General features: G+C 43.8%; 3 protein-coding genes across 7 annotated transcripts; 1 reads left to right on the top strand and 2 right to left on the bottom strand.

Annotated features, from left to right (window-relative positions):
- Positions 1-668: 668 nt before the first annotated feature.
- On the bottom strand, positions 669-6,713 carry LOC114846941 (olfactory receptor 11A1-like). Of its 5 annotated transcripts, XR_008693469.1 has the most exons (5): positions 6,238-6,713; positions 5,106-5,805; positions 3,396-5,021; positions 3,251-3,305; positions 1,902-1,972 (listed from the first exon to the last, which is right to left on the bottom strand). XR_008693469.1 is itself a non-coding variant. In XM_041069012.2 (4 exons), the coding sequence occupies exon 4, from the start codon at positions 2,188-2,190 to the stop codon at positions 1,261-1,263; it is 930 nt and encodes a 309-aa protein (XP_040924946.1). In that variant the 5' UTR covers positions 2,191-3,305; positions 3,396-5,021; positions 5,106-5,805; positions 6,238-6,713; the 3' UTR covers positions 669-1,260. The 5 variants fall into 5 exon arrangements, 3 of the variants coding, with proteins under 3 accessions (XP_040924946.1, XP_055361199.1, XP_055361198.1); XM_041069012.2 differs by having other exon boundaries at positions 669-3,305; XM_055505224.1 differs by having other exon boundaries at positions 669-5,021; positions 5,106-5,176; positions 5,599-5,805.
- A 2,445-nt stretch (positions 6,714-9,158) lies between these two features.
- Positions 9,159-10,076, bottom strand: LOC114846940 (olfactory receptor 11A1-like). Its single transcript, XM_029136221.1, has one exon. The coding sequence runs from the start codon at positions 10,074-10,076 to the stop codon at positions 9,159-9,161; it is 918 nt and encodes a 305-aa protein (XP_028992054.1).
- Positions 10,077-12,008: 1,932 nt separating this feature from the next.
- On the top strand, positions 12,009-12,914 carry LOC114847275 (olfactory receptor 6N2-like). The gene has a single exon (XM_029136821.1). It carries the CDS (start codon positions 12,009-12,011, stop codon positions 12,912-12,914), a length of 906 nt encoding a protein of 301 aa, XP_028992654.1.
- The last annotated feature ends 2,917 nt before the right edge of the window (positions 12,915-15,831 follow it).

Here is a 15,831-nt window from a genome sequence, read left to right as displayed (position 1 = left end):
CAGGAACGACAGGAAACAAATGTATAATAATCATACCTTAATGGCTGCACACACATAAGCGAAAATGGAAACGTCAAATACATCAAATCATACAATGTGTAACTTTAGCATCTTGTCTTAGACATTTCTTTCACATGCTTAACTTTGTGTACCTATAAAATATGCTCAGACAGAACACATTAAATTTTGTTCCAGACCAGCATTGAACATTAAATAAATACAGACACAATAAATATGCAAATAAAAAATGTAAAGATAACATTTAAGTCAGCTAAATACAGCATCATCAATATGCAACTCACACTGTCATTGACATTGAAACTGATAATAAGGAAACATGAATCAAACTAACTTACCAAACTCATACCGCATGTAAAACAAGTTACCTCTATTACAAACAAGAACTAAACCTGAAAATCACATGATACCACTAATGAACAAACAGAGCAAACACTGGATGAAACAGCGTCATCTGTCTGCTGGAAGACAAAGTAGAACAGAAACACTTAAAAGTTCAATCTTTGTTCCACCGCCACCTGACAACTCTGTGTACAGTATACTGTATGTGTTCATTGTCTTCCATATATTTAATAATGTAGTATCATACAGTAAGTTGTGATGACAGCATCTAAGGACAAAAATCAAAACACATGTTTAGATAATTTTCATAAACTCATACTTTATTATGCATATTTAAACATTTAAAAAATGTAATAAAATTTCGTTCAAGTTCAAAAATGATAATTTAAATAGGTATTTACATGTACAGTAAATAAAGTCTCATTAATAGCATATGTTAAAGACAATCTGTCATTTTAACGTTAATATTTTTTTAACTTCATGTAAGGGCTTTTTTTTTGCCTTTTTACAACCTTTAGGTATTTTGTCAACCTTTTTACAACCGTCAGCATCAAACGTTGTTTCAATGTTCCTCAATGCCACAGAAACAACTGACATTATTTCAACCCTATGTCAACATTGATTTATCAGCATTTTGTCAACCTTTTTACAACAGTTCGCATTAAATGTTGTTTAAATGTTACATCAATGTTACAAACATAACTGACAGTATTTTAACCAAAGTCAATGTTGATTTATCAGTATTTGTCACCCTTTTTACAACCGTTAGAATTAACGCTGTTTCAATGTTACATCAACGTCACATTAATGACTGACATTGTTTGAACCATATTTTAACGTTGAAGGTCAGTTGTGTGCCCGCTGGGTAGCATCTGTGTTTTACAAAGCACTCGACTGGACCTAATGATAGACTTTAGAACAGAACAGTTTGATGACGTGTTTATATATTTCCTTCATTTTCACTCCATATATGATAGGATTAAACAGAGGATGATATAAAATGACCTGTAATGACATTATTAAAAGCATAGTGTTTGAAAAATCAGTTTTGATCTGAGCCAGAAGCACATCATAGATACCCAAACAGGAGAAGCTGATGAGAACCAGCAGGTGAGGTAAGCAGGTGTTAGCAGCTTTCCTCCTCACGTCTCTGCCGCTGCGATAAGAAATGATCAGAATCCTGATGTAGGTGAACAAGATGAAGAGCAACGGGAGCAGCAAGATGTTCACCAGAACCAGAAGCCCATAGGTATTTAGCTGAACCACTGAACTGCAGACAAGTTTAAGGATGATGCTATTACATATAATTCCTTTTAAAGTAAAGTTACACAGTTTCTCATTTGAAATCCTTGCAATCGGCACTGAGACGTAGCAGAAAGGGAGTATCCAGGCCAGAAGCAGGCAGACACAGACGTTGGCCTTCCTCATGATGCTGGGATACAACAGAGGTCGACAGATGGACACGTATCTGTCGTAGGCCATGGCCGCCAGCAGCAGGAACTCTGAGCCACCCAACGTGTAGTACATGAACCACTGGAAGAGGCAGACTGGGTACGACACCACCGGTGTCTCTGATAAAACGTCCAGCAGCAGCTTTGGATAAAGAGCAGAGCTGAAAAGAAGAGAGTTGGTCAACAGAGCGGCAATGAACACGTACATGGGTTCATGGAGGCTCCTGTGAAGCACTATGAGACACACGATGGTGGAGTTACTGCACAGAATCAGAACATAGGCAGTGAACAGCAGCAGGAAGTAGAGACACCTGTACTTAGACAACTCCACGTACCCGTCGCGGGTGATATACGTTACATTTACCAACTTATTACCCATTAAGACACAGATACGAGTCAGTGCTAAGATGTGGCTGTGCAGATAGATGGTGGCTGAACTCAGCTACTGACTGGCTGGTGCTTTAAGTTGCTCCGTGATGCTCTGCGGATCTCATTAATGCTAATCAAATGTTGCGGCCCAATCATTTTCTTTGACGTTCAGCATTGGTAAACTATGTTCTACAACCTTAGGCTGACGGAAAGTTAGACAGTTTCTGAGAGTGGAATGTGAAACAGAGTGGACTGAGCAGACTAGGGTCAGGACCACGCTCAATGTTATTTTGTTACTATAAACCTAATAGGTGACATGGTTAGTTAAAGGTTAGCATATGTAGCAGTATAGGCAGGGGTTAGGCAATTGGCAGTCAGTCGAGCGGCTTCAGACGTTATCACGCTATTCAATGATTCATCATCAGTGGATATCAGTCCATACATATGGGCCGCTAGGTACCTACTTTACCTACTGGCAGTTGTGAGTAGGAGCAGTAGGTCGTCATCATCTATTCGTAAGGTTACGTTTAAACCAACTAAGTCAGTATGGGCGCTGTCGAGTGGTTGTTGTTCAGTGGTTGTTGTGGGAGAATCAACTGTTTTTTTATTATATTAGCGAGCATAACTTAACAACGAACCTACTGTAACCTGAACGTTACAAATTAGCTAGCTGCTACAGTATCTGTTAGTTAGAGTAGGTACCTACTAGCCCATACGTATGGGATGATAACTACTAATAATGGCCATTGAATGGCGTGATAACATCCGAAGCGGGTGGTCAGTCTCCAGCAGTGGTCCAAACACCAGAACAGAGGGAGCAAGCAAGATCAAAACAAAATCAAGGTTCAGTTCACAGGCGAGACTTACGAGGTATGAATGCTATTGGTCAGTATCAGATCTTATGATCATGTAACAATGAAATTGGTCTTTAAAGTGGGCTCTCATTCAAAGCGCCTGGGGAATACAAACAGGAACTAGACTGGAAATAACAAAATTAAAAAGAAAACCAGAACAAGGTAGGTAACAGCACAGAAAAAATGGTGGTCAGAGGCAGGTTAAAGTCAACTTACTCAGCCAGACAGATATTGCAGGAACAAGGTGACAAGATCAGGGCGGGGAAGAAGGCTAACAGGAGGAAATTGAAACATAGACTTCAGAACATAGACAGAACTACCAGAAGGCAAGATAACAGATGTGGAGAATAGCTACAAATACCTTGGAATCACGCACGAAAATAGTGAACACGAAGAGGCCGCAAGGAAAACAGCAACCACTAAGTACCTCCAAAGGGTAAGACAAGTCCTGAGAAGACAGCTGAATGGGAAGAACGAGGTCCGGGCGATCAACACCTATGCCCTCCCGGTCATAGTAAGCTGGTAAGAGAAGATGGAGGCCACTGACATCAAGACAAGGAAGTTCCTTACAATGCATGGAGGGTTTCACCCCAAATCCTACCAAGTTTCAAAGTGTCAAACTCTTGAAATAATGTGTGACTTGACTTTCAGCAGTAAAAGTATCATCTTCATCCTCAAAGGAAAAGAAATCATGCTATGGCTGAGCCTCGGCAAAGGTGGCACATTGGTGTTAATGTTGTAAATGTTGTAATGTTGTAAAGTGTAAAGTTTTCGGTACTCCCCCAGCAGACTTGCCTTGGCCTTTTCCTTCCTGTCCTGTGTCCGAAGCCAACGTAGTTTGAACTTGGGTAGGGTCACAGCAGCCTGTTTATTAAATAAATTACCAAACTGAGTTTGGTCTCCGGCTGTGCATCTGTGTCCTGCATCATGTCAGCGTCCTGACGGTCTGTGACATGTTTTTTCTTCTGAAGTACTGTAGGAGGATGTTATAATATACTGTAAATGGTATTCTGTTGTAACCACCGATGGGCAGTAGTTGTCAGACTTGGGGCAGGCGTCGGACCCACATGCACAGCACAGAGGCAAGGTGATGATTAATACAGGTTTTATTTCGTAATGCAGAGTCAGACGGTCCAGGTCATACACAAGGCTTGGTAACGAGGTACAGAATGGAGCAGGCAGTCTCGAGTCCAGCAAGCAGGCAAGGTTCGGTACACAGAGTATCTCGGTGACGGTACAGGCAAGGGCTAAGTAAACTCACGGTCAGTTGTTCAGGCAAAGTTCTTCTCCAGGCAGCGGTAGCAAACAAGGTTCAGGCAGGATGCGGTAGTCAAGGGACGTCAAGGTCAAAACACGAGAGACAAGAAGCTAAGAGCTGGATAGAAGAAGAAGCCTTCCACAGCGCCCACGGAAGCCCCCCCCCCCCCCCCCCCAAACCAGGGCGGGCGGAGGGTGGTCTCAGGAGGAGGGACCGAACCCCTACCCCTCAAGGCAAACGAGCAGGGCGGGTGGAGGGAGGACCGGAGGAGGGTCAAAGCAAGAGTCCACAAGACAGAAACCAAGTCCACGACCAGAAAAAACACAGAGTCCAGGAATTCCCTCACTGAGGGTGGAGACGGGGCGAGATCCTACTCAGCCGCCGCTGAGGCAGGGTGGCACCTTTAGTGCCCTTGAGCTGGGCCAACGTCCACGGGGACCACCCCGAATGGCGATGTCCTCCAGGCGGACGCTGATCCAGGAGGCTGAGGAGTCGAGGCGGACGTCGCCGCAAGAGGCAGCGCCATCCAAACAGCTGGATGCGCCGAGGGCGAGGCCACCAGTCCGGCAGCAGAGACAGAGACAAGGCAGGAACCAATGCAGATGCGGCCGGGCCGCCAGGAACCAAAGCAGATGCGGCCGGAGCCGAGCCGCCAGGAACCGATGCAGGTGCGGCCGGAGCCGAGCCGCCAGGAACCGCAGCGGGAGCTGCGACAGGAACAGCCTCCCCCTGGAGGTCAGCAGGAAGATTAGAGAAGGTTTTGACCTACATAATAATGAACATTTCACTAATCTACAATTCTGATTGCAGTACCTTTTGTTTTGATGAGGTGATGGTGAGGACAGCCACAGCTTCCATCTGGTAGAGGACTGCTTCCGCTCAGTCTTTCAAATAGTGATGAGAACAAGGATCACCACATCTCCCTGTTTACCCTACTTTCATGCATTTCGTCTGCAAGGCCCTGCAAAAGCTTCTGTCCTCAAACCCCCAGACTTCTTAATTCTTAATTAACTCAGTAACCTATACATTGCACATTGGAGTGTGAAGGTTGTGTGAAGGTTTGTTCTAGCTTTGGAGTAGTGGTGTATTTTTTTGGTTTACAATAAAGTTGGCTTTAACTATTATGTATTTCACTAAACTCTGTTTCTGAAGGTAAAACACTTTTATTTAGGAAATCATAGTATTGAAATTACATGTCTTTCTCTTTCTAATATGGTAAGCTATAAAGTTGAAGCGGCCATAAATAAAAAGCATATAAATTATATATAAATAAAATAAAAACATTCTAAATGAGTGTTGCACTCACAAAAAACACATTTTTACTCAAATGGTAAAGGAGTTATTCCACAGGTGGTCTACATCCATCATACAATGAGTGTTTTAGTGTTTTATCCATCAAGAAACTCTGCCTTCGTCAACAATCCAAGCATGAAGATATGGCAACTCAGATTCTTCACCCCAGGAATCCTCAGCACCAGCTCACTAGCCTCTGTAGACTAGATACCTGTAACAACTTCAGATACAGAGACATATTACTCAGATCCTCTACTCAGATTTATCAAGAATGACAAAAAACGTAATTAAAAGCAGTAAAAATACGTTAGGTCAATATATAATTTGAACCAATGCTTTTTGTTCCCAGGAAGGTCATGCAGTGATTGCTCTAAATATTAATGCACATTTTTTAAATAAAATTGTCAGAGCAGCAGCACAAGTAAGACAAAAACAGTGAAATGTGTAAATGTAAAATGTATTTATATTATTTCAGCTATGCTCTCAAACTTTTATTATAAGCTAAAGTAGTGTTCTCTATTAACCAGAGTTTTCCAGGTAAGTCGTGTTGTGAATATTGAAGCTGCACACGCCATTTAGCATTCGCATTAGCAACCGCCAGTCGCTTTGCAAATTACATAAATCAATTAAATTAAAGTAAATGCGACATTACGCATGAGACACATCTTGCATCAGCCGAAATGTGGTGACTTCAACAGCCTCCTCTTCAGCTTCAGGGTCAGATTCGGGATCGTAGACGTATGGTTCTACTACGCTACGAATCAGCTGGTTAATGTTGTGCAGTCCTGTAGTGGGTCTTCTTCTGTGGAGGATTGCGGTGGATTGCATTCTCAATGTCGCACTACTGCCACCTATTGTATCCTAACCGTGCGGTGGCTCGTATCCATGGAGCCAATTTAAAAAAAACAACAACAACAACAAAAAAGGTATGCGCTTCCGCACAGAGGTGTGGCGAGCAGCTTCGCTTGCGACACGCCCAGAAAACACAGCGTTTGCTGATGGGGAGTGAAAACCACACATTGACAGGGGCAGTGTGAACGATCTAAAGGGTTTTATGGGATGAAAATTTACAGAGACCTTACTGAGACATTAAAGTCTAATATTTTTTAGAATGAAAAGTATGATATGACTCCTTTAATGGTTCCAAATTAAAACTGGCACTCTGAGTGGAAACAGGATACTTAGTTTTCTGTTTATCCCTCTTTATTGCTATGAGGTACTTGGGGTCATATTGGGACACAAGTACTCTGACCAATAGGGCTTAGACCTATGGCAGTTAGCTGCAAAGCTAGCTAATCTAGCGGGACTGTCTGCCCCCAGGTCGTCAGAGTATAAACAATATTATGCCATATACAGAACCTGCCGTGGCACATTAAGGCTTTTAATGGCATATCTACATGTGCTGGTTATATAAATATAATTATAATTTCCATCGTTGTTATGGTTATAAGTCAGGCATCTCTAGGGTCAGCTAAGGGGTCAAAGACAACGGTTGCCATAAGGATGTAATGTTATGAGTTTGACTGACCGTTGGATCTGCGTTCATGACGAAAGTAGGTGGACGATCCGATAGTCAACATTTGTCATTTGGATTGGTTTGCATACATTTACTGCAATGGTTACATTTGTTGTTTACACGATTTATATGTACACATACGTAACAATTTGACACGTTAGCTGGTAGTTGGTTAGGCTAAGCTATTACTACTGTATTTATCATTGTACTGTTTTTCACAGAATACAAGACCAAACAAACAAAATAAAGGTCCTTCCCTCTTTAATGGGAGTGGGAGTGGTGCACTGGTAGCTTTGGGAGTTTGTGCAGGTGCCAGGTCCTGTTGCAGATTGAAAGCTGCATCTCCTTAAAGCTTGTCAGCAGCAGGATGCACTTTGTCCTGGTGTATGGCTGCTTTGACCTTTGACCTCAGAAAACACAGTGGACCAACACCAACAGATGACATGGCACTCGGAACCATCGCTGACTGTGGAAACTTTACACTAGACATCAAGCTACGTGGATTCTGTGCCTCTCCACTCTTCCTCCAGACTCTGGAAGCCTGAGAACATAACTCTGGAGCATTCAGCAGCAGTCCAAGTCCTTTTTATCTGGTGAGACGCTTCTGACACTGTTTTTTCAGAGTGGCTTGACACAAGGAATGCAACAGCTGAAATGCATGTCTTCATACATCTGTGGTTCATACATAGTGGTTCTTGAAGCACTGGCTCCAGCTGCAGTCCACTCTTGGTGAATCTCCCCCAACATTTTTAAATGGCTTTTGTTTCACAGTCCTCTCCAGGGTTTACTGAAGATGCTGAATTTAGGGTTTATTACAGTAGTTGTCAGTTGTAATCATCACAATTAAAACACACAAGTAAACATTTGAATAGCAGTCTGTGTTAGGAATGATTATAATATACAAATTTCACTTTCTGAATGGAATCAGTGAAATAAATGAACTTTTTTATGAGTCAGGATACAGATGGAGGTCGGTACACGTAGGCAGATTGGTACAACAGCAACAGAGCTCCTGTTCCGTTAGTTTCATTACCTATTTTTGCCTATTCCCTGTCGGTACCTCTGCTTGTGTTTTTGGATCTTCTGTTTTGACCATTGCCCGCCTGACCCTAGAGATGGTGAAATCAAACCTCATTAATTACTGAGCAACTATGACACAGTTGGGTTGAAATCGACCCATTGCTTGACACCAGGACATCTGCTGGTTGTGTGTGAGAACTGCATCAGAGCAAACTGACCATTAAACCCTCGCATTGTTCAGGATCACAGTCCAGGTTTTATTCTCAAATAAAAATGATTTGATCAAAGGTGTGTAATTGTGTTTTTCTGTGGATAATAATAATATATCAGTAGCCTTGATATGGCAAACATGTTTGATAGTCAGATGTTATTAGAGCTGCATTTGGTGCTTCTACAAGTTTGTTAATTATTACATTAAGGAGATGTTTGTCATAGTTAAGTTAAATCAAAGATTTTTATTTAAAATCCACAGAACATGACTTTAATCTCGCTACCTCTCCAGCTTTGGAGAAGAGCCGTTTGCACGGCACTGATGTCTGACTAATAAATATATTTTTATTGGAATTGTGACTTGTGTAGAGAATGTAGTTGTAGTCTTTAATTACATACTTTTGGACTTGTCATGAATACATTACAGACATCTGTAATGTGAAACCTGTTATAACTTATAGATCATCTATCATCTTATAGGTCATCTCCGGTCCCCTTGTCTTTTTATAAAACTTTGACATATTAAAAGAACCACTCTGTTCAAACTGCAGATAAGCCGCTCCACAGTCACACCACGTATCGACGCCTCTTGCTCTCATTGGTCACGTGATTTGGAACACGCTGGAGAGTCTGACAGTAATGAGGTCCATTTCATTCAGTTTACAGTTAGGAATACTGAGGTTATGTTATCACTGCTGAGACACCAGCATTTATAATCATAAATGAGCTCATGAGCTTGAAATGAGTTTCAGCAGCAAAAGCATCATCATTAAGTTAAACCTAATAGGACCACAGTCACATACCTTCATATAAACAACCAGCACATGTCAGTGTTTGGCAGCACAGATAAGCTTCCGGAGCCGTGTCGATATCTCCTTCATTTTGACCCCGTATACGACAGGATTAAACAAAGGATGATACAGGACTATTTGTAAGGTCATTATAAAACGTGCAGGTGCTGGTAAATGTGATTCCACCCGAGCTGCAATGATATCATAGATACTGAGACAGAAGAAGCTGCTCAGGACCAGCAGGTGAGGTAAACAGGTGTCTGCAGCTTTTCTCTTGATGTCCCTGCTGCTGCCAAAGACCACCAGAAGAATCCTGGTGTAGCTGAAGACGATGAAGAGCACAGGCAGAATGATGATGTCCACTAAAGCCACTACACCAAACACAGCAATGGCTCTGGACTCCACACACTGAAGCCCATATATGACGTTATTACAGAATATTCCTGTTACACTGTAGCTACACAGGGGACTGTTTGAGCTGAGGATCGCTGGCACTGCGACATGAGACGCAGCCACAAACCAGGTTGAGACCAGTAACACACTCACCCTGCTTCTCCTCATGATGCTGGGATACAGCAGAGGCCGACAGATGGACACGTATCTGTCGTAGGCCATGGCCGCCAGCAGCAGGAACTCTGAGCCACCCAGAGAATAAAATAGGAAAAACTGGAGCAGACAGGCCTGGTGAGAGATGACCTGTGTGTCTGACAGAAAGTCCAGCAGCAGCTTTGGGTAGATGTTGGTGCTGAAAAGAACAGAGTTGAGTAACAGAGCAGCGATGAACACGTACATGGGCTCATGGAGGCTCCTGTGAACCCAAATAATACAAACAATGGTGATATTGAAGCAGATGATTAGGAAATAAACTGTAACCATGATGACAAAATAAAAATATCTGTACATGTGCACATTGACAAAGCCATGAAACGTGATTTCTGTTGCGTTGTCATCCATCGCTGTGTCCTCAGTGATGGTTTGTGAAGCTAAGATTCCTCCCAGAGCTGACTTTATAAACCATCTGCAGAATGAAGAAACCGTTTGAGGGTGTGGGAGGTTCACCACTCATTGACTTCTCCTTCCAAGTTGGATTTGTTGGATTTTCAAAACACGTGAGTTACAAGTTTCTGATGATGTCAGTATGAGCTTCTAGTCATCCATGGGGACTGGGATCACCGGCGCCTGCATTTGGATGCTTCAGTTCAGGCAGTTTAATCGGTATAGGATCATTTCAGCTGGAGCTTGGTTTACCTGAGCTCAGGATCAGCTCCTTAGATCAGTACCTGCAAACCAAAGATGGAAACCAACGAGGAATCTCCACACATTCATCAGCTGACGCTTTGTGTTCAGCATGGTAAAACCCAGACAGAGACAGAACCGAACTCCCACAGTCATTACAGTGCATGTGTACAGGGGAGGGGAGAAGCCAAATACCAGGGAAAACAGTGGAACCGGTGCATTAAAAGGTGCTTCTAATATGAATGAGGAGGTTGAAGACCAGATCCAGCAGAACCACAAGTGCTTCTTTAGGTTCATGTAGCTGTGAGACATTAACAAATATCCATCTTAAAACCATGGGCCTCCTCCAATTAAAACAATCCAATGAACTAGGTTCTCTAGTCATCGTCACCTTCAAACCATCCGCACACTATTGGAAGAAGAAATTATTAGTAAGTGTGATGATGAATAATCAAAATGTGTCAGGTTTTGGCAGAGATCGGACCCACATGCACAGCACGAGACGTCAGACAGATGGTAGAATTTTAAGGGTTTAATACAGTTCTCTTCACAACAGTTGGTCCAGGTCATACACAATGATTCTCAGGTTTCAGTACAGAGGGAGCAGGCTGAATCAGGTCCAAGGGCAGGCAAGGGTTCGACAACAGGATTGGCAAGGTTACAGTACCGGTAAGGAGCAGGCTATCTCGAGGTCAGGCGGTCAGGTCGGTATTACAAGTTCTTTTCCAGGCGACAGTACCATTCAGGAGCAGACAGGAATCGGGAGTCAGGAACACGAAGCAGGATCAAGAAACAAACGGGCAGGACGATGAAACGCTGAAAAGTAATGACTGGCATACAACGATCTGGCAACGGGCTATAGGAACTGGAGGTGGTTAAGTATGCAGGTGAGTGATTACTGATTCTAGGCAGGTGTGAGTAATGAGAACCGGAAGTAAGACTGGAGCTAATGAGATGCGACAGGAAACCGGAACTGCTATGCAATAAAACAGGATGTGACTTCAAGAACATGACAAAATGTTCACTCAGCTACTAATCTTCTTCAGGTGTTTAGTGGTTGGTACAGTATACAGTATGAGGATTGAACATAAAATGTAGAGGCAGGTAAATCTGACCCCAGGTCAGCTATAGTGACATTGAACGCACACAGACAGGAGAAGCTGAGCAGAACCACCAGGTGAGAGCAGCTTTCGTCCTGACGCGTGTACCCCTGGAGATACAATATGACCAGGATCAGCCTTATTCAGCGTCTTCATGAGTATATTCACAGTAACGTTGCCATTAGATTACTGAGCGTGTGGTTGTAGGAAGATCACGCAGGACCACCAGGTTCTACTGTGGCTGACTCAAAACGTCTTCCCATGCAACTGTAATGTGACCTGCAACGACTCTGGACCTTTGGATCACTATGAGGCTCTGACCACAAAGCATCATGTCTGTGCCTCTGGAGGCTGATGCTGAAATCAGTTGCTCATGGAGGAAGGCTGATGATGTCCGGGAAGCTGAGGCAGGCACATAAAAACGTGCAACAGCCTCAAAACCTTCTCTGTGCAGCACCTGCTGATGAACATGTAGGTTAATGGTCACTTAGTGAGAGTAAGAGAATCTAAGGCAGGAACAAGAAGCTTCCAGCTTTTTCCTCAGTAAGTAATGGAGGAGGAACCCAATAGAACATACATCATTCTCAGTGCACACGCGGATCTTCACAAGTACAGATTCTGTTTCAGACTGGTTCTCACAGTGTATGTCCTGATTCTGTGCAGTAACTGTACTGTAGTTTACCTGATCTGGAAACAGCCAGACCTCCATGAGCCCATGTACGTGTTCATCGCTGCTCTGTTACTCAACTCTGTTCTTCTCAGCACCAACATCTACCCAAAGCTGCTGCTGGACTTTCTGTCAGACACACAGGTCATCTCTCACCAGGCCTGTCTGCTCCAGTTTCTGCTGTTTTATTCATTTGGCTATTCAGAGTTCCTGCTGCTGGCGGCCATGGCCTACGACAGATACGTGTCCATCTGTCGGCCTCTGCTGTATCCCAGCATCATGAGGAGAAGCACTGTCTCTGCCCTGCTGCTGGCAGCTTGGTTGGCTCCTGCTGCTCAGTTTGTGGGATTGACAGTAATGATTTCTAATCAAAAGCTCAGCAGTTTCACTCTGAGGCTCATCATTTGTAACGACTCCATCTATAAACTGTTGTCCGTGCGATTTCATTCTTGTTGTGTGTGTGTGTGTCGTGTGTTCACTTTGCTCAGTAATGCAGTTCTCACTATGATCTTCATTGTGTTCACCTACACCAGGATCCTTCTCATTTGTTACAGCAGCAGTGCAGACGTGAGGAGGAAAGCTGCTCACACCTGTATACCTCACCTGCTGGTTCTCAGCAACTTTTTGTTTTTGGGAACATTTGATGTTATTACAGCTAGACTGGATGCAGATTTTCTAACTGCACATTTAATAATGATTTTAGACCTATTTAACCCTCTGTTTAATCCAATTATTTATGGACTAAAAATGACAGAAATTCATAAATACATCAAGAAGTCCATACGATAAAATGGACTAATGTCATGAACATTATACAGTATATTTGTAAATATATGTGACAAAATGTATCTGCCTGCCTGGCTAATAGTAATTTTGTACTTTGTATATTTTTTAAACCTAAACAAATAAGAAAAAACATTTAAATTTATTAGCTTATTGTAAAACAAACATTGGTTGTCAAAGAACAAATCATAAGGAAATTTAGTACATATGGTCCAAACCGAGTCCAACTGCAAAAGCAGACAGAATTTTATTATAGAAACAATCACAGCAAAAAGGCTGAAAATATAAATGTGCAGAAATTAAAAACTAAGCAAAGATCAAAGCAGCAGGAGAAGGAAAGCATTAACAATCTGCACACAGCAGGAAGCTCACAATGATTTAAACCCACTGACTGAACTAAACTGAATCCAAGACACCGAAGCTCGAGGCCACATACAAGTCTGTGCCTCAGTGGCTGGAGGACTGAATACAACAGTCTTTGTGTTGCTGCTTGTGTATTCAGGCTCGACACTGATCTCCGTCGCCTTGCAAAACTTGTGCATTTAGCCAAACCTTACATAAAGTCAGAGTCGCTGCCCATTTAACAAATTTGCATTTGGATTTTTCTTGATTAGACATGTTATTTACTGCACGGTGATAACGAGACATGTCAGCAGACGAGGATGTTCAAAGCAGGTTCAACCAGCAAAGGTTGAGGTTGGACACAGCTGCTCTTTAACACATCCATCTTCCAAGCCGCTAATTTCCATATGTGAGGTCACGGGGGGCTGGAGCCTAACCCAGCTGGCTATTGGCGAGAGGCAGGGTACACCTTGGATGGGTCCATCGCAGGACAACACAGAGACAGACTCACTCACACACTATGGGCAATGGAGAGAGGCCAATTAACCTAACCAGTCTTTGGACTGTGGGAGGAAGCCGGAGAACCCGGAGAGAACGTGCAAACTCCACACAGAAAGGCACCAGGGCCTCCTCCGGGAATCGAAACCAGAACCTTCTTGCTGTAAGGCGACGGTGCTACCGCACCACTGTACTGCCCTCATCAACACATCAGTACTTTAAATAAAAGCCACATTGACTCTGATGCTGTACAGGAGACAAACCACAGGGAACATGCAGTTTAAATGCAAACTATAGAAAGAGGCTTGATGCCCATGAGGCTAACGCTTACACTACTTATCTCCTTGACACCCGTAGCTGAGTCATCCAGCTGCCCTTGGCAAAATAATATATACTCAAAGTTTATTTGACAAAGTATGCTGAAGTATATTTAAAAAATAATGTATTTTAAACATTGAAACATTGTTGGAATTTATTTTGCTGATCTGCTGAAACATCGTTAGCTGTCCTATGGCTTTGAAGTTTTCTCCCTTCTGCTCCGCAAGAAATAGGGACTACCAGTGTGTAGCATCCAGTGCTTGCTTTGAGCAGAAAATATTTCTCCACGTAATGTGTGGCTATGCACCTGTGTAGTGGAATATATATCATGAGCTGAATTCTTGTCTTTTTTTCAGTGAGAGGAAGTTGCCTTTGCAGTAAACTGCTCACTCCTTGCAGGTAAAACCCTGAAGAAGGTCTCACCTGATTGTGTCTCTTTTATTTAAGATTTACAAAGGGAATCTGAGCAGTCTGAGCAGAGAGTTTCAGACTTCCTTCTCCCTGGAAACTTCCTTCAGTTCTTCCGCAGAAGCTCATTTCAGCTGCTTGTATCCGTGACCTTGCTCTTTCATGACTCATCAAATAAATTGAGAGCTTTGCCTTTCGGCTCAGCTCCCTTTTCACCACGAGGGACCGATACACCGACCGCATTACTGCTGCCGCCGCACCGATCCGTCTGTCAATCTCATGTTCCTTTCTTCCCTCACTCGTGAACAAGACCCCAAGATACTTGAACTCCTCCACTTGGGGCAGGAACTCTCCTCCAACCTGGAGAGAGCAAACCACCTTTTTCCGGTCGAGAACCATGGCCTCAGATTAGGAGGAACTGATTCTTATCCCAGCCCCTCCACACTCAGCTGCAAACCGCACCAGCGCACGCTGGAGGTCCTGGCCCGATGAAGCCAACAGAACGACATCATCTGCAAAAAGCAGAGATGCTATCCTGTGGTCCCCAAACCAGACCCCCTTCGGCCCCTGGCTGCGCCTAGAAATTCTGTCCATTAAATAATGAACAGAACCGGTGACAAAGGGCAGCCCTGCCAAAGACCAACATGCACCGGGAACAGGTCTGACTTACTGCTGGCAATGCAAACCAAGCTCCTGCTCCGGTTGTACAGAGACCGAACCGCCCTTAGCAAAGAACCTTGGACTCCATACTCCCAAGGCACCCCCACAAGATGTCACGAGGGACACAGTCGAATGCCTTCTCCAGGTCCACAAAACACATGTAGACTGGTTGGGCAAACTCCCACAAACCCTCAAGCACCTTGTTGAGGGTATAAATCTGGTCCAGCGTTCCACAACCAGGCCGAACCAGGAGGGAGGGCAGGAGGAACCACATTGTTCCTCCTGCATCCGAGGTTCGACTATCGGTCAAATTCTCCTCTCCAGTACCCTGGCATAGACTTTCCCGGGGAGGCTGAGAAGGGTGATCCCCTATAGTTGGAACACACTCTCCTGTCACCCTTTTTGTGAATAGGGACAACCACCCCGGTTGTCCAGTCCAGAGGAACTGTCCCCTTCATCCACGCGATGTTGCAGAGGCGTGTCACCCAAGACAGCCCCTCAACATCCAGAGAATTGAGGTACTCAGGATGTATCTCATCCACCCCCGCTGCCCTGCCACCGAGGAGCTTACAAACTACCTTGGTGACCTCAGCCTGGGTGATGGGCAAGTCCACCTCTGAGTCCCCTGCCTTTGCTTCCTCAGCAGAAGGCATGTTGAGGTTGAGGAGATCCTCAAAGTAGCCTCCTCCACTGAAAA

The sequence above is a fragment of the Betta splendens genome, chromosome 21 (assembly GCF_900634795.4).
Source record: "Betta splendens chromosome 21, fBetSpl5.4, whole genome shotgun sequence".
Taxonomy (NCBI): Eukaryota; Metazoa; Chordata; class Actinopteri; order Anabantiformes; family Osphronemidae; genus Betta; species Betta splendens.
Note: the sequence above shows the minus strand (reverse complement) of the source record. Positions and strands in the feature narration are given on the sequence as shown.